The following is an 18,108-nucleotide window of genomic DNA, read 5'->3' as shown; positions in this document are numbered from 1 at the left end:
AGTCTTGCCATATCTGGACGATCTTCTGATCAAGGGGCCGACCTTTCAAGCTTGCAAGGAAAATGTCAGCATTGTTCTAGACACGCTTGCTCGTCTGGGTTGGCTAGTAAATTTAAGGAAGTCATCCCTACAACCATCTCGGAGGATCTCATTTCTATGCATGATTTTCGACACCTCTCAAACCCTAGTAATCCTTCCCCAGGACAAGGTCCTAGCCCTTCGGCGGGAAGTGAGGAATCTTCAGCAACCGTACCCTCATACGATCCGGTCCTGCATGAGGGTGTTAGGAAGGATGGTTGCAACTATAGAAGCAGTACCATTCGCACAGCTTCATCTTCGACCTCTCCAACAGGCAATCCTAGCAGTATGGAACAGGAATCCACTCTCCCTCAACCGCAGATTTCAGTTGTCTCCCCAGGTCAGGCAGGCTCTCTCATGGTGGTCAAACAGCTCATCCCTACTCGGGGGGGAAGCCCTTTCCCCCAACCAATTGGCTGGTGGTCACAACAGATGCCAGTCGCCTGGGTTGGGGAGCAGTGTTTTTTCACCACACAGCTCAGGGGCGCTGGTCTCCTCGGGAATCAGATCTCCCCATCAATCTCTTGGAGATTCGGGGAATTCGACTAGCTTTGCAGCATTTTCACCATCTTCTGGTGGGTCGCCCTGTCCGAATTCAATCGGACAACGCCACAGCCGTGGCCTACATAAACCATCAAGGAGGCACCCGCAGCAAGGCAGCCATGCAGGAGGTAAAACAAATACTGTTCTGGGCCGAGAGAAATCACGCTGTGATTTCAGCAGTCCACATTCCAGGCGTAGAAAACTGGGCGCCAGATTTCCTAAGCCGTCAGGGTCTAGCGTCCGGGGAATGGTCTCTCCATCCTGAGGTATTTCAGCAGATATGCCATCTATGGGGGACCCTGGACGTGGATCTAATGGCATCCAGGGGGAATGCCAAAGTACCCAGATTTGTCTCCCGGTACCGAGACCCACAGGCAATCGCCGTGGATGCGCTAGTACTGACTTTGAACCAGTTCCATCTCTCTTATCTGTTCCCTCCTCTGGCACTTCTCCCGAGAGTAATCAAGAAGATCAAGTCAGGAAGAGTATCTGCTATTCTGATCGCCCCGGATTGGCCACGACGGACCTGGTATGCAAACCTAGTACAGCTTCTCTCCGGGGTTCCATGGCGGCTCCCCGATCGGCCGCATCTTCTATCTCAAGGGCCGATCTACCACCGGAACTCAGGGGTCCTACGTTTGACGGCCTGGCCGTTGAATCTTGGGTTTTAACTCGGGCAGGGTTCTCCCAAGAGGTAGCAGATACTATGATCAGTGCACATAAAACTGTTTCGGCCAGAATTTATTATCACACTTGGAAAGTTTTCCTTTCTTGGTGTAGAGAGCGCGGGCGGCCTCCTCTGCGTTTTTCCATTCCAAACATTCTAGCCTTTCTCTAAGCAGGCCTGGATTCAGGGCTTGCTCCAAGTACTCTCAAAAGGCAGATTCCGGCCTTATCGGTCCTTCTTCAGCGCAGGATTGCTACTAACCGTCAGGTCAGGACTTTTTTCCAGGGAGTCGCTCATAAGGTCCCTCCTTATAAGACTCCTTTGGAAGCTTGGGACCTTAATTTGGTCTTAAGGGCATTGCAGGAAGCTCCTTTTGAGCCTCTTCAAGATATTTCCTTGACTTTCCTTTCTTGGAAAGTCGTATTTTTAGTGGCCATAACTTCCATAAGGCGGGTATCAGAGCTGGCAGCCCTTTCCTGTCGTACTCCCTTTCTACATTTTCATCAGGACAAGGTAGTGCTCAGACCAGCACCTTCCTTTTTGCCGAAGGTTGTTTCCTCATTCCACATTAATGAGGATATAGTTCTTCCCTCTTTTTGTCCGGCGCCTACGCACCGTGTAGAAAAAGCTCTCCATACGTTGGACCTGGTGAGAGCGCTGAGGAGATAGATTTTCCGAACGGCTCCTTTCCGCCAGACGGATGCTCTGTTTGTCCTCCCGGAGGGTCGCAGGAAGGGATGCGCGGCCTCAAAATCTACCCTGGCCAGGTGGACACCATTCAGAAGGCCTATCGCGCTCAGGGCATGATGGTTCCGGCTGGAATCAAGGCTCATTCCACTAGAGCAGTGGGGGGCTTCCTGGGCCATTCGGCACCAGGCCTCAGCAGAACAGGTTTGCAAAGCTGCGACCTGGTCTAGTCTGCATACTTTTGTCAAACATTATAATGTCAATTCCCAGATCTCTGCAGATGCAAGTCTGGGTAGAAGGATTCTTCAAGCAGCGGTGACGCACTTATAGACTACCGTTATCTGGATAACTTTTTATTGGTGAGTTAATTTCCCTCCCAGGGACTGCTTTAGGACATCCCACAGTCCTGTGTCCCCCAATGAGGCGAAGGAGAAATAGGGATTTTTGTGTTACTCACCGTAAAATCCTTTTCTCCGAGACGCTCATTGAGGGACACAGCTCCCCCAATAAAGGATTTTTACGGTGAGTAACAAAAAAATCCCTATTTTACCACCAAACTATACATGTTTGGTATCTGCGTACTTGGGCAGAACTGGAGAACCCCTATTGCCATGTCAGTTTTACCATATAGTGAACATGGTAAATGAAAAACTCAAAAAACACTTGTGAAATTGCAATTTTTTTTTGCAGTTTCAACCCACTTCAGATAAGTTTAAATTGGAAATTAGTTTTGTAAGTTTCAAGTTTTCAGTGACCACTGTGGGTTTTTCTTACATTAACAAGGGTACCAGCACTTTTGTCCATGTGTGTTACCTAGTTCGTCACATATGTGAGAAGCCACAGTTAACTTACTAGCTCCAGCGAGAAATAATGTAAAAAAAAGAAAAAATTTGATGTGGCTAAAAAAATAACTATAGTGTATCGTCATGTTAAAATGTCACAAGGTGGGACAGAGAAAAGCTACTCCCACTGCAACAGTATCCCCAAAAGTAAAATATATCATAACAGTGATGTCTACTTCTGTGACCCCCCCTCACAGTAGACAAGTCACCTTCTGTGGCACCCATACAATATTAATGCATATGTTCCTGTTATAGTAAATTTCCTGTCTGCTTCCCCCATACAATAGTAATGCACAGTATGATGACCTTATTGTACTCTAATCCCCCTCAATCCTCCCCCGGCAAAGTATGATGACCCCAACACAGTATGGTGCCCAACTGTAATCGCCCACAGCCCTCCATACAGTATAAGGGTCCCTACAACCCTCCACTCAGTATGATGGCTCTGGCCCTAGTAGAACCATCCACACTGTATACTGATCCACACCAGCCCTCCAAAGAGTATAATGGCCTCCACCCAGCCCTCCAAACAGCATACTGACCCCCACACAACCCTCTACATACTATTATGAACCCCACAAAAACCATCACACTGTATAATTGCTTGCATATAGTATACTTGCCCCCACATAGCCCCACAAAGCCCTCCAAGCAATATAATGGTCCCCACATTGCCCTCCAAGCAATATAATGGTCCCCACATAGCCCTCCAAACAGTATCATGGTCCCCAAATAGCTCTCCAAATAGTAAAATGGCCCCCACATAGCCCTCAATATAGTATTATGGGCCCCACATTGCCCTTCATACAGTATTATGGGCACCACATAGTTTTCCATACAGAATAATGAGCCCCATATATTACGCCATACAGAATAATGGACCCCATATAATGCACCTTACAGAATAATGGTCCCCGTATATTGTTACATACAGTATTATGGGCCACGTATATTGCTCCATACAGAATGGACCCATATACAGTATTGCTCCATAGAGAATGAGCCCCATAAATTGATCCATACAGTATTATGGGCCCCATATATTGCTCCATAGAGAATAATGGACCCATATAATGTTTCATACAGAATAATGGACCCCATATATTGCTCAATACAGAATAATGGATCCCATATATTGCTCCATACAGTAATATGGGCCCCACATAGTCCTCCATATGGTATTAAGGGCACCACATAGTCCTCCATATGGTAGTATGTGCACCACATAGTCCTCCATACATCAAAAATAAGCAAATACTCACCTCTCCGCATTTCCCCCCTGCTCTGGTCTCTGCAGCACATATCTTATGACCCTCTGAACTGCTCGGCACCGAGGATGCGCTGTAGTGACGTAATCGTGCCTTCTGCACTGAGACATGACAGAGCTCAGATGCAGAGGGGGGAATGATGGGAGAGGGAGCATCAGGTGACGGCTTCCTCTCCCACCATTTTTTACAACTGGACCAGGATGCAGATGCAGTTGAAACTACGAAGCCAGGCGGGCTAGGCCGTACCACCCCCCACCCCACTCGCAATTCATGGGCCCCAAAGTGGCCACGTGGCGGTACGCCACTGCCTGGCCCCAATCCTAAAATAATGTCCTCTGTCCTCGTACTCTTCAAAAATGCATTAAAAAATGCTGACTCAAGGGGCCGGGATGTAGCATTCCAGTGACGTCATGCACCACCGGCCGTGTGCATGGCTATAGTGGTGCAGAGTGCCGGTGGTTCCCTGCTCTGCATTTCAACTGAATATGCATCTAAGGAAACTGAATTGAAAAAAGCAATGACATCGGTGAGCCACCATCATTCATGGACGTGGCTGTGGTCATTACATAAAAGCTGTTGTTTTCTAGCTTTTGAATCAAATAATTATTTAGCATTTAAGAAATATATTTTACAATCTCTTCATCATGACTGTACAGGTAGATACTTAGTCAGTGTTTATTAAACCTGAACTCTTTTCCATTAGGTGCTGAACAAGTTCCCATCTCTTCGGTGGTAAATAACCAGTCTGTTAGTTCTCTGGTTGTGAATTGGACGCCGGCTACAGCGAAAGCAAAAGTGGATTATTACAACGCGATTCTGTCAGGAGTTATACAGAGAGTATCTAACACTACCACACAAGCAATCTTCACAGGATTAGTACCTGGCACAGAATATACGGCCACTGTACAGATAGTGAGTGGGAACTGCAACCAGTCGTCTCTATCGGTGACCGAGGCCACGTGTGAGTATCACAGCGTCCATGTTTTATATGAGGGTTTACATCTCAATTAAAAAAAAAAATACATTTCTGTTCAGCCTCCTATTTATTATTTATCTCACACACATAGTAAATGTACGTTAATAAGGTTTTCTTTTTCCATTACACATTATAACATATAGGGTAATGGTGATCAGGATAGGTAATTGTAAAATAACAGCATAAATACTTAATTTTTTTTTAGCATCTTTTATTTCTTATAAGCGTTTACTTGTTTTAACCTTTTTTCTGGATATACTGTATTTAGAACATTTTGTTGCTTTATATTTTTCTTTTGCACAGATCCAACGGCACCAAGTAACCTAACAATCGGCATGGTTGGGACAAAGAACCTGACATTATCTTGGTCGGTGCCTGTAAATATGACCGGTGTGAATAAGTCATATAATATAAGCTACGGGATATATCCATCAACTACCTTATCTGTGACAAGTCCCACAACAAATGTCACCCTCCAGAGCCTGATATCTGGGACTAATTACTCCATAACTGTGGTAACAGTCGGAGTCCGGGGGTATCAGAGCTTTCCGGTCACCACATCGGTCTATACAAGTAGGTTCTATGTGTTCTTTAAAAAACTGGAGAAATATTTAGAGAATTTAATTCAAGGTTTGAAGTAAGATTTTTACATGAACATAAATAACTTAAATATTTATAAGCATTGAAGTGAGTCATGAAAACAATTACTCATTGACCGTTATAAGGCTAAGTTCACACTTGCGTATGGTTGGTCCGCGGATGGCTGCGTACATCCTCCCTTAAGCTCGGCCGACACTCCCCCTACTTCCGCATGCGTCCTGCGTCCCTATCTTTAACATTGAGTACTCAGGGATATGCGTTGTATGCAGATGATGCGGCGTTTGACGTGCCTGCCGACCGCACGGGAACGCAACTTTTTGTGTTCCCGTGCGTCGGTGGGCACGTCAAAATGCCGCATCCGCATACAACACATGTCCCTGCGTACCCAATGTTAAAGATAGGGACGCAGGACGCATGTGGAATAGGCGAAGCTTAAGGGAGGACGTACGCAGCCATCCGCGGACCAGCCATACGCAAGTGTGAACATAGCCTAAGCCTGAGCTGTGTCATCAGTATATATTAGTAACGAACACCTTGAAGACATTCGCAGCCCATTTGGGTGTAAACAGTTATATATATATTTGATACACGATAGGGAAAGGTACAGTCACTAGTTAGTTAATGGTTACAACACACAAGCAAAGTGTGCTCTGGCGGATGAAGGGTTTCTGTCTAAAAGGGACAGTCTGAGTCACACTTTCCTGAAGCTCAAAAATTTCTGAATTTTGGTCACGATCATCAAATGTCCCTTTGTCGCCGCTTCCTTATGCTTAACATTTATATTTAAAGCATGACCGGGCAGGTTTATGAAAACTCTTTAAAAAAATCCTGTTTTTGTTGCCTATAGCAACCAATAGGAGCACAACTTTCAGTTTATCAAGAATACAATACAACTTTAAAGATGTGCTGTGATTGGTTGTTATGGAAAACAAACACTTTTTTTATTCAGTCGCCATGACAGCACAACGAGAGAGGGAATCCGCCCTTCAGGGACAGGAAACCTACAGACATAAAAAGGGCAGTACCTCTCTCCTACGTCAGTTGGTTTCCTGTCCCTGACAGCGGAACCTCTTCAGACAGGCCTCGTGAAGAAGGTCGAAGAATGAAGGTCCCACTCCTGACAGACCGGTACAGGTAGCGGGGGTCCCCTACCTCGGCCTGGTCAGGAGAATGGAGGCACCACACGGCAGGGGGACTGTTCGTGTAGATGGCAGCAGGAGGAAGCAGCTCTGGTGTGAATGAGCTGGCTTCTGCGGTGTCCGCGCCTGGTGAGTATGAGGTTCTCGTAGGGCCGTGTCTGCTGGGGCCTGGGGTCTGCCGCCACCTGCGCTGGTGCCGGCATCGGCTGGGGAGTGGGGCCGTCCTTGTCCGGCGCGTCTGCTCCCAGCGGCGCGGGTGGATGACGCGGCCGGGCATGCGCTGTAGCGCTTTCTTCCCGGCTAATGGCGGCGCCCGGCGTCTTGGAAGGGGGTTGGACCTCGGGGTCTCCGGCACTAGGACGCGGCTCGAGCGGTGGACCGGAACCAATCGGCAGGTCCGATCAGCGGCACCTGGAGTGTTTCCCTGCTGACCCCCGGCTGGGGGCGGTACCCAGGGGGATTTAAGCCGTGCACGTGGGCCACAGCGTGTTCCTGACCATCCATCCACTATGGAGTCGCCGGAAGGAACAACGCAGAGCGGTGAGCAACAGCAGCCACTAGAGCAGCCTCAGGCAGAAAAGCCTTTGAGGAGCTCCCAGCGACGTTCTAATGATAGTCGTGCTGGTGGAGCTAAGGAGTCCCGATCATCAAAGTCCTCAGGCCGTAAAAGTTCGTCGGCTACGAAGGACCCCCCGAATACGGTACCACTCATTGCTGGCGGGGTAAGTGATCTACGTGAATGTTCAGTTATTGATCATTGTTCCCCTTATATTCCCTCTCTCCTTATTAGGGGAGAAAGTGTGTAACTAAGGCCAAACATAGGCAGTGTGTCGAATGTGCGGAGACGCTTCCGGATGGGCACGTAAAAAGATTGTGTAAATCCTGTGTTCAACAATTGCTAGAGGAAGAGGCTCCTGATCTGACCTCTACAATAAGAAAGATGGTCAGACAAGAAGTCCGAAGTTCTGTGAGGTCCAGGTTTTGTATAACGGAAATTGGGAAGTCATCCCCCGTTTCAGAAGTGGGTTCGGACTCGGGGGAGCTCAGCTCAGGGTCCCTTCCGTCTTCTTCCTCCTCTGAGGATATGGAATCTGGTCGAGCTTGTTTGTACCTTGAAAGAGTTAACCATCTGGTTAAAGCGGTCAACAGTACAATGGGGATAGAGGACACCCAGTCGGAGTGCTCTATTCAGGACGTTATGTTCAGAGGTATAGAGCGGAAGTCCCGAAGGGCCTTTCCAGTGGTGGACAAAATTAAGACATTAATCTCAAAAGAGTGGAAGAAACCCGAGAGAAAGGGGTCACTTCCGTCAGCATTTAAAAGGAGATATCCTTTCGAGGAGGAAGCTTCATCCTCATGGGATACGGTCCCGAAGCTAGATGCGGCAGTCGCCAAGGCGTGCAAGAAAACATCTCTTCCCTTCGATGATTTGGGGAACCTAAAGGACCCATTAGATAGGAAAGCTGATATCTTCCTTAAAGGGGCCTGGGAGACTTCGGCTGGATCCTTGAGACCGGCTATAGCAGCCACCTGTACGGCTCGGTCCTTGATGGTGTGGTTAGGTCACCTTGAAGATCAGCTCAAGGATAAAGTTCCCAGGACTGAAATATTATCCTCTATGCCTATAATCCAGGATGCTGCAGCTTTCCTTGCGGACGCATCAGCAGACTCGGTCAGATTAGCCACCAGATCCTCAGCATTATCCAACGCAGCCCGGAGAGCGCTATGGATAAAATGCTGGACAGGGGACTTACAGGCCAGAACAAAGTTGTGTAGCATTCCCTGTGAAGGAGCTCATTTATTCGGTCTGGTCCTAGATGAGCTTTTAGAGAAAGCGGGAGATAATAAAAAACGCTTCCCCTTCCTTGGAAGACCCTTTCACAGACGGGACTACAATAGAGCTTGGTCTAACCGCAGAAGGCCATATAGAGATTCTAACAGGGAGTCTACTAGATACGACAGCAACAGGAGAAGGGGTAAAGGATTTATCTTTAATCCTTCACGAGATTCTAAAAAACCACAATGACGGGCGGACCAGGTGGGGGGTAGGCTTTTGGCCTTCTACCCGGCCTGGGTACAGATCACGAGCAGTCCATGGATTTTGAGCATTGTGGAAAAGGGCCGAAGGTTCGATTTCCATCATATTCCTCGGGACAAGTTTATGTTGACACCTGTTCGTTCCTCCTCTACAGAACAGTTGGCGCTGGAGTCAGAGGTCCGGGACCTTCAACAGAAGAAGGTTCTAATCAGGGTCCCTACAGAAGAGGAAGGTAGGGGGTTCTATTCCCCTCTATTCCTAATCAAGAAGCCAGACGGCTCATATTGCACCATTATTACTTTGAAAGGCCTGAACAATTTCTTGTTGGTTCCGTCCTTCAAGATGGAATCGGTTAAAACAGCAATAAAATTACTCTTTAACCATTGCTTTATGGTCGTCTTGGACCTCAAAGATGCCTACTACCATGTTCCAATACATGTAGATCATCAAAGATTTCTTAGGGTGGCGGTCTCACTTGCCGGCACGGTAGAGCATTTTCAATATCAGGCACTTCCATTCGGAGTCGCTGTCGCACCCCGGGTGTTCACAAAAATTATGGTGGAAGTTATGGCACACCTGAATGAACAGGACGTATTAGTAGTTCCATACCTTGATGATCTACTAATTGTGGGTCATTCAGAGTCACATTGCAGGGACCAGCTAGAGAAGGTGATGGGGGCATTGCACAGGCTAGGCTGGATTATCAACCTTAAGAAATCGCGTCTACAGCCTCTAAAATCTCAGGAGTTTCTGGGGTTTGTGATAGACTCTAGTCGACAGGAATGTCGCCTGCCGGATTCAAAAGTAGCTAAGATTCAACATCTAGTCACTAGGGCAATTGACAATCCCTTAGTGTCTGTAAGAAATGCTATGTCTCTCTTGGGTTCCCTCACATCTTGTATCCCAGCGGTTCTCTGGGCTCAGTTCCACACCAGAACACTACAATGGGACGTCTTACACAATTCCCGTCGTCTAGGAGCTCACCTCAATAGTAAATTTTCACTTTCTGCTGAGTCTACGCATTCACTTGTTTGGTGGACACACACTTCAAATCTTCGTAGGGGGGTTCCTTGGATAAATCATGTATCTAGAGTATTGACTACGGATGCCAGCCTAAGGGATGGGGAGCTCACTTAGGGGAGGATTGGGTTCAGGGGCTATGGTCTTAGTCTGAGCAGGACTCATCCTCCAATCTGAAAGAGCTATTGGCCGTAGATCACGCCTTAAATAGGTTCCTTATACCCCTACAGGGTCGACACGTCAGGCTGTTATCGGACAACCGGGTAACCGTGGCCTACATTAATCGTCAAGGAGGTACGCGATCCAGTTCGTTAATGAAGGTCGCAAATCATATTTTTCAGGTGGCCGAAGAACATCTTCTCTCTCTAACTGCTCTTCATATAAAAGGAAGTCTCAATACCAAAGCCGACTATCTAAGCCGCAACAAGCTCAGACAGGGAGAGTGGTCGCTAAATCCAGCTATCTTCGAGCAGATCATACAGATGTGGGGTTGTCCAGAAATAGACCTTTTTGCCAGCAGAGAGAACAAAAAATTACAACAGTTCTGCTCCCTAAATCCAAAAGACAACTCATATGCAGTAGATGCTTTTCTGATATCATGGCACTTCAGTCTCGCTTATGCCTTCCCCCCTCTAAACCTAATTCCGTTAGTTCTGAGGGAGATTCGGGAGGACAAGGCCCGGGTAATCTTAATAGCCCCATTTTGGCCCAAAAGAGTGTGGTTCCCTTGGCTGAGGAAGATGTCTCTCTGCCAACCGTGGATTCTTCCAGAATTGCCAGATCTGCTCTCCCAAGGCCCAATCCTCCATCCACGAGTAGCCAACTTACATCTAGCGGCGTGGAGTTTGAGAGGTCGTTACTAAGGAGGAAGGGATTCTCTCAGGATCTAATAAATACACTCCTTAAGAGTAGAAAACCCGCTACAACAAATATCTATGTTAGGGTGTGGAGAAAATTTCTATCAAGTACAGGGGCTCAGATTGACCAAAAACCATGTATAAATCAGATTCTTGAATTTTTACAGAAAGGTCTAGAAATGGGCCTGGCCACAAGTACTCTCAGAGTTCAAGTATCGGCTCTGGGGGCGCTATACAATTTTAACTTGGCCAGCAATCACTGGATTTCTAGGTTTTTCAAAGCAGTGACTAGGTCCAGACCAATTATAAAACAAAAGTTAGTCCCATGGGACCTAAATCTGGTACTCTCAGCCTTAACGCAAGCCCCATTCGAGCCTATCGATACTATTTCCTGTAAAAATCCTTTCGATCAAAACAGCCTTTTTGGTTGCACTCACATCTGCAAGAAGGGTTAGTGATCTGCAGGCACTTTCCAGACATCCACCATACATGCAGTTTAGGGAGGATAGCGTAATCATGAAACCTGATCCCCTCGATCTTCCAAAAGTTGCTTCAAAATTCCATAGATTACAAGAGGTAGTCCTACCTTCGTTTTGCTCTAATCCTACCAATGATAAGGAACGTAAATTTCATTCCCTAGATGTAAGAAGATGCCTTCTTAAATATATTTCTGTTTCGAATGTTTGGAAAAAAGATAACTCAGGGAGTGAGGAAGGGTCTTAGAGTATCTAAAAACACCTTAGGCTGGTTTCACACTTGCGTTTTTGTCTGCAGCGTTTTTTGCACAAAAAACGCATGCGTTTTTTTTCCTATATTTAACATTGAAAACGCATGCGTTTTTTTGCACATGCGTTTGGTCGCGTTTTCAAACGCATGCGTTTTTTGACTGCATGCGTTCATTTTCAAAAATGCTACCTGCAGTATTTTCTTGCGCGTTTTTTTGCCGCGAAAAAACGCATGCGTTTTTTCGCGGCAAAAAAATGCATTGCTGTCTATGTAAACGCATGCGTTTTTAAGCACATGCGTTTGTTTGCGCTACAAACGCATGCGTTTTTATAGAAAAAACCCAGAAAACACACTGAAAAGTCACCCACCACCATCAAGGTGATAAAGGGATCCAAACCCTAACCCTAACTCTACCCCTAACCTCACCCCTAACCGTTTAATGAACATTTTCTGACAGTCATATTGCCACGTATTTAAGTGCCACGTATCACGTATTTCAGTGCCACGTATGCCACGTGCCACGTATTTAAGTGCCACGTGCCACATATATAAGTGCCACGTGCCACATATATAAGTGCCACGTGCCACGTATTTAAGTGCCACGTGCCACGTATTTAAGTGCCACGTATTAAAGTGCCACGTATTAAAGTGCCACGTGCCATGTATTAAAGTGCCACGTGCCACGTATTAAAGTGCCACGTATTAAAGTGCCACGTATTTAAGTACCACGTATTTCAGTTGCACGTATTTCAGTGCCACGTATTTCAGTCACGTTTAGGGTTAGGGGTAGGGTTAGGGTTAGGGTTTTCTTGTTTTTTCTTGTGTTTTCTTGTGTTTTCTTGTGTTTTTCTATAAAAACGCATGCGTCTAAAAAACGCATGCGTTTTACCGCGTTTACATGCGTTTTTCACACATGCGTTTTTTTTAAAAAACGCATGCAGACAAAAACGCAAGTGTGAAACTAGCCTTAGCCAGATGGATCAGGGAGGCGATCTCTCTCGCTTATACGGCAGGTGGCAACGAAGTTCCAGATGGTATAAAGGCACACTCCACGCGGGCCATAGCATCTTCATGGGCGGAGAGATCAGAAGTATTGATAGAAGATATATGTAAGGCGGCCACATGGTCTTCTCCATCTACCTTTCTTAAACACTACAGATTAGATCTGGGTAGTTCCTCAGACCTTACGTTTGGGAGAAGGGTGCTTGAGGCTGTTATCCCTCCCTAATCTTTCTTATTTCTCTGAAAGTCTCTCGTTGTGCTGTCATGGCGACTGAATAAATACGTACGCTACTTACCTGGTAGCAGTGTTTTTTCAGGAGCCCATGACAGCACCCTTATATTCCCAACCCTATTCTTTTCTTTGATGATGCAACACTTTTTTTCGTGGTTTTTCCTCTTCCATGTTCACTCATACAATAAAATGTACATAATTATATGCTGCATCTGTGTTACTAACCAAGGTGGTCCTCTCATGCTCTGGAACCAACTGATGCGGGAGAGAGGTACCGCCCTTTTTATGTCTGTAGGTTTCTTTTCCCTGAAGGGCGGATTCCCTCTCTCGTTGTGCTGTCATGGGCTCCTGAAAAAACACTGCTACCAGGTAAGTAGCGTACGTATTTTACGATTATACAGTTTCATGCATCTACCGTTGTCCCCCACTGTTTCTTTACCACATGCCAGGCACAAAACTCTCAGATAACAGCACAGGTCTCTCTCAAGCTTACACATTCTTACAGCTTTCAAGCTGTTAATTCTGGCCTGCCTTTACTGGTGAATTAGTTACTCCAAAGACCAAAAGATGGGTATAATATCTAGTGGGTGCAATAATAATAATATTAGCAAATACCACCAATTAGAAATGTAGTATAGTTATTCTAATTCGCTATGTCAATTACCCCATGTGCAGGGCATTGTAGCAGCTTGAGTATCCAAGGTTATGGCAACTAACTGTCACTATATGAGTGATCGTACCTATATGCAGCACCACAAGGTCGTTCTTATCTTCCACTGGGTTTATCGATCCTGCACTGAGGCGCAGCAGGATCTGACGTGTGCAGCACTTTTAAAGGGACTCTGTCAGCACAGAATATCTCTTTACGGTAAATCTAGTACAGGCGTTGGGTGCATCATGGCGGGACCAAACATTTAACTACACTTTCCCACCTGCTTGTTTTCTAACTATCTCAGCCCTTCTCTGGCTCTAGCAAGTCAGAGCTGTCAATCAAAGATTAGGAGGGGTAGCAATAGAGGGGGAAAAAAGTACGGTAAGTGGGAAGGTGTGCTGCCAGAGTCCCTTTGAACAACAGGAAAGAACTACACACACTATGGCGCTCGCCACAACAAGGGAAAAGGGGGGGGGTAGAGTTGGTGACAGGATGAATGGGCGATTGAATAAACACCCCTAGCTGCTGGAACCACACAGGATCTGTGCCTATCCTGGGAAGGAAATGTGTGTACAAGATATCACAAAGTGGATATGGTGGACCGCGCTCAGGGGTGCATGCTCTGTGGTAATGGGCAGCGGAAGGCTTATAATAGTATACGAAGAATTGTACCTAGATCGCTAATATGTACACAGACCTGCTGTAACTGCTGCAAGAATCTAATGCCAATAGAGGTGTATGCCTGTGACAGCTATACAAATGGTGCTTACCTAGCTGTGATTGCTGTAACACTCCAGCGTCCTAAGTAAACCCCGACCTGGCATCCGCGGTAGGGTAAGATGCGGCGTCCGTGAAGGGCGGGGGGAGTGGAGGAGGACTCTGCAGCTGACGCGGTACCTGGGAGCCCCGGCCGAAGGCGTCCCTGGTAACCGCGAGGAAAAAAGAGATGGCCACTAGCGCCGGCTCGTAGGTGCCTAAGAAGTGACGTCACTAAGGTACGGAGCGGCGTTGGAGCCAAAAAGGTGGTGACTAACCAACGCGTTTCGAAGGTGCTCGGCCTTCTTCGTCAGGGTTACCGCCTGTCAGTACCTCTTCTCCCTTTATACACTGCAGATGGGGTGTCTCCCCGCCCTTTGCACCATCCAGAGTATACACACACTATTTGTCGAAGGTTATTTTCTGTAAAGGCGGGCCGAGGGCGGGGAGACACCCCATCTGCAGCGTATAAAGGGAGAAGAGGTACTGACAGGCGGTAACCCTGACGAAGAAGGCCGAGCACCTTCGAAACGCGTTGGTTAGTCACCACCTTTTTGGCTCCAACGCCGCTCCGTACCTTAGTGACGTCACTTCTTAGGCACCTACAAGCCAGCGCTAGCGGCCATCTCTTTTTTCCTCGCGGTTACCAGGGACGCCTTCGGCCGGGGCTCCCAGGTACCGCGTCAGCTGCAGAGTCCTCCTCCACTCCCCCCGCCCTTCACGGACGCCGCATCTTACCCTACCGCGGATGCCAGGTCGGGGTTTACTTAGGACGCTGGAGTGTTACAGCAATCACAGCTAGGTAAGCACCATTTGTATAGCTGTCACAGGCATACACCTCTATGGCATTAGATTCTTGCAGCAGTTACAGCAGGTCTGTGTACATATTAGCGATCTAGGTACAATTCTTCGTATACTATTATAAGCCTTCCGCTACCCATTACCACAGAGCACGTACCCCTGAGCGCAGTCCACCATATCCACTTTGTGATATCTTGTACACACATTCCCTTTGAACAACAACTATATGCTTGTAGTTATTTACTCAGCACAACAGTATCAGGGAAGTGGTAATATTACCCTGTCCCTATTGGTATCTCCTTGGGTGAAGCCAATTAACAGGTTGCCCTGCCTTAAACCACATTTGACAGTCACTTACCACTCTATACTAAAGTTGAGGATTATACAGCACTTTTGGAGTATGAAGAGGTGCCTGAGTAGGATTCCAACCCGTAAGTATTGTGGTAAACAAAACTTGCCACTCAGAAGGTTGCGATGAAGAGTAGATAACTTGTTTTATAGGCAATCAGTATCAAAATTAACCTTTCGGTCCTATATTGGAACAGTAAGTGAAAATATACAATATGTACATATAAACAGCTTCAAAATAATTTGTCAATCATTTGTGTTTTTGTTTTACTTGTATAGCGCCATCAATTCCACAGCACCATACAGACTTTGTCCTCACTATTCCTATTGGAGCGCACAATCTAAATTCCCTCTCAGTAGATAGGGAAGCGGATGCCGCGCAGTGTTGGAGTGGGGCAATGCAAGTAGAATTGTTTCTTTTTTTATGAGTTAAAGTACAGTGGAAGAACTTGGGACATATATACCAAGATGGGAGTCATATATACCAGAGTAAGCTCAGGATAGCGGTCATATATATCAGGATAGGGGTCATTTATATATCAGGATGGGTGGTACACATGTACCAGAATGGGGGACCTATATACCAGGGTGAGGGACATGTATACCAGAATGATGGCCATATATACCTGAATGGGGGACCTATATACCAGGATGAGGGACATGTATACCAGAATGATGGCCATATATACCTGAATGGAGGACCTATATACCAGGATGGGGGACATATACTGTATACCTGGATGGGTCAAGGATATATAGCAGGGTGGGGGAAATATATACCAGAATGGGCCCAGGATGGAGTACATATATACCAGGATGGAATAGATAGATATATCTATATATAAATGTGTGTGTATATAGATAGATGTTAGAAAGAAATATCCAGAAAATCACATTGTATAATTTTTAAATAATTAATTTGCTTTGTATTGGATGAAATAAGTATTTGATACAATAGAAAAACAGAAATTAATATTTGGAACAAAAACCTTTGTGTGCAGTTACAGAGCTCTGACGTTTCCTGTAGTTTTTGATCAAGTTTACACACACTGGCCCACTCCTCCATACAGATCTTTCAGGTTTCGAGTCTGTGGCTGGGCAACATTGAGTTTCAGCTCCCTCCAAAGATTATCTTTTGGGTTTAGGTGTGGAAACTGGTTAGGACATTCCAGAACCTTGACATGCTTCTTACTGAGCCACTCCTTAGTTGCCCTGGCTGTGTGTTTCGGGTCATTGTCATGCTGGAAGACCCAACCACGACCCATCTCCAATGCTCTTACTGAGGGAAGGAGGTTGTTGGTCAAAATCTAGTGATACATGACCCCATCCATCCTCCCTTCAATAGGGTGCAGCTGTCTTGTCCTCTTTGCAGAAAAGCACCCCCAAAGTATGATGTTTTCCACATCATGCCTCACTGGTGTTCTTGAGGTTATACTCCTTCTTCTTCCCCCGAACACCGTGGTTGGAGTTGATGCCAAAAGTTTGATTTTGGTCTCTTCCGACTTTATCCCATGCCTCCTCTATATCATCCAGATGGTCATTGGCGAACTTCAAACGGGCCAAGACATGTGCTGGCGTGAGAATGGGGACCTTGCCTGCCCTGCAGGATTTTAATCCATGACTGTGTAGTGTGTTACTAACGCTATTGTTTGATACTGTTATCCCTGGTCTCTTCAGGTCATTGACCAAGTGCTCCGTGTAGTTCTGGGCTGATTCCTGACCTTTCTCAGAATCATCCTCGCCCCTGAGACAAGAAGGTGCACGGAGCCCCAGACCGAGGAAGATTGACAGTCATATTATGTTTCTTCCATTTTCTAATAATTGTGCCATCAGTTGTTGCCTGCTCACCAAGATGCTTGCCGATTGTCCTGTAGCCCATCTCAGCCTTGTGCAAGTCTACAATTTTGTCCCTGATGTCTTGATACAGAAGTTTGGTTTTAGCCATGGTGGAGAGGTTGGAGTGCGATTGATTGAACTCGTTACCGGAGTAAAATACACCTCTCCACACACTCAAACAGGTACAATTAATACAGGTAATGAGTGCAGAGTAGGAGGGCTTCTTAAATTAAAAACTAACAGGTCTGTGAGTGCCAGAATTTTTGCTGATTGGTATGTTATCAAATACTTATTTCATGTAATAAAATGCAACTTAATTATTTAAAAATCATACAATGAGATTTTCTGGATTTTTTTTCAAGGTTCTGTCCCTCACAGTAGAATTGTACCTACGATAAAAATTACAGGCCTCTCCATTGTAGGTGGGAAAACTTGCAAAATCGGCAGTGTATCAAATACTTATTTTCCTCACTGTATATCAGGATGGGAGACATGTATACCAGGATGGGGCCAGGACAGATCCAAAATTTGCACAGGGGCCCATCGGACTCTAGTTACAGCACTGTGAACTGTTGCTAATATTGTAAATCAAAGTTTGGACTAACACTTATCTGACGCAGATGTCAGATTTTTGCACTATAAAACTCACTTTTTCAACTTAAAATCATATGCAACTAATAGTCCACGTGCAGAAAGCAGGAGAATCATAGCCCGGTGCAACTCAAAGAATCACCTAACAGCTCTCTTAGCCGACTCTTCCATAAAGAGGAACTCTCTGCTTGGCCGAGTTCTGATGACAGAGCTTTTACCCAACTTCTCTCAACATCTTATCAAAATGATTAGCCACTGAAATTCAATATCCCAGATTCCCCTTTCTCCTGGTATCATCTTTTTGGGGGCAAGTTGGCATGCCTTCCTACACTTTAAATGGTTGGTGGTTTTCACCCAAATTGGTGGGTTCAGATGACTTTAATTTAATGTGTATGATGGCCTTAAAGTGGGTATTCCCATCTCCGAAATCCTATCTCAAAATGTAGTAG

General features: G+C 46.1%; 1 protein-coding gene across 3 annotated transcripts in view; it reads left to right on the top strand.

Moving 5' to 3' along the window:
* LOC143806509 (uncharacterized) overlaps positions 1 to 18,108 on the top strand; it is a 236,519-nt gene that overhangs the window by 143,148 nt on the left and 75,263 nt on the right. For 2 of the 3 annotated variants that reach the window (XM_077287123.1, XM_077287124.1), the window contains exons 26-27: positions 4,789 to 5,046; positions 5,365 to 5,634. The exons of the other annotated variant lie outside the window; for it this stretch is intronic. In XM_077287123.1, the coding sequence (XP_077143238.1) occupies positions 4,789 to 5,046; positions 5,365 to 5,634 (528 nt within the window). The remainder of the gene's footprint in view (positions 1 to 4,788; positions 5,047 to 5,364; positions 5,635 to 18,108) is intronic. 3 annotated transcript variants of the gene reach the window in all.

This window comes from Ranitomeya variabilis, chromosome 2 (genome assembly GCF_051348905.1).
Source record: "Ranitomeya variabilis isolate aRanVar5 chromosome 2, aRanVar5.hap1, whole genome shotgun sequence".
NCBI lineage: Eukaryota > Metazoa > Chordata > Amphibia > Anura > Dendrobatidae > Ranitomeya > Ranitomeya variabilis.
Note: the sequence above shows the minus strand (reverse complement) of the source record. Positions and strands in the feature narration are given on the sequence as shown.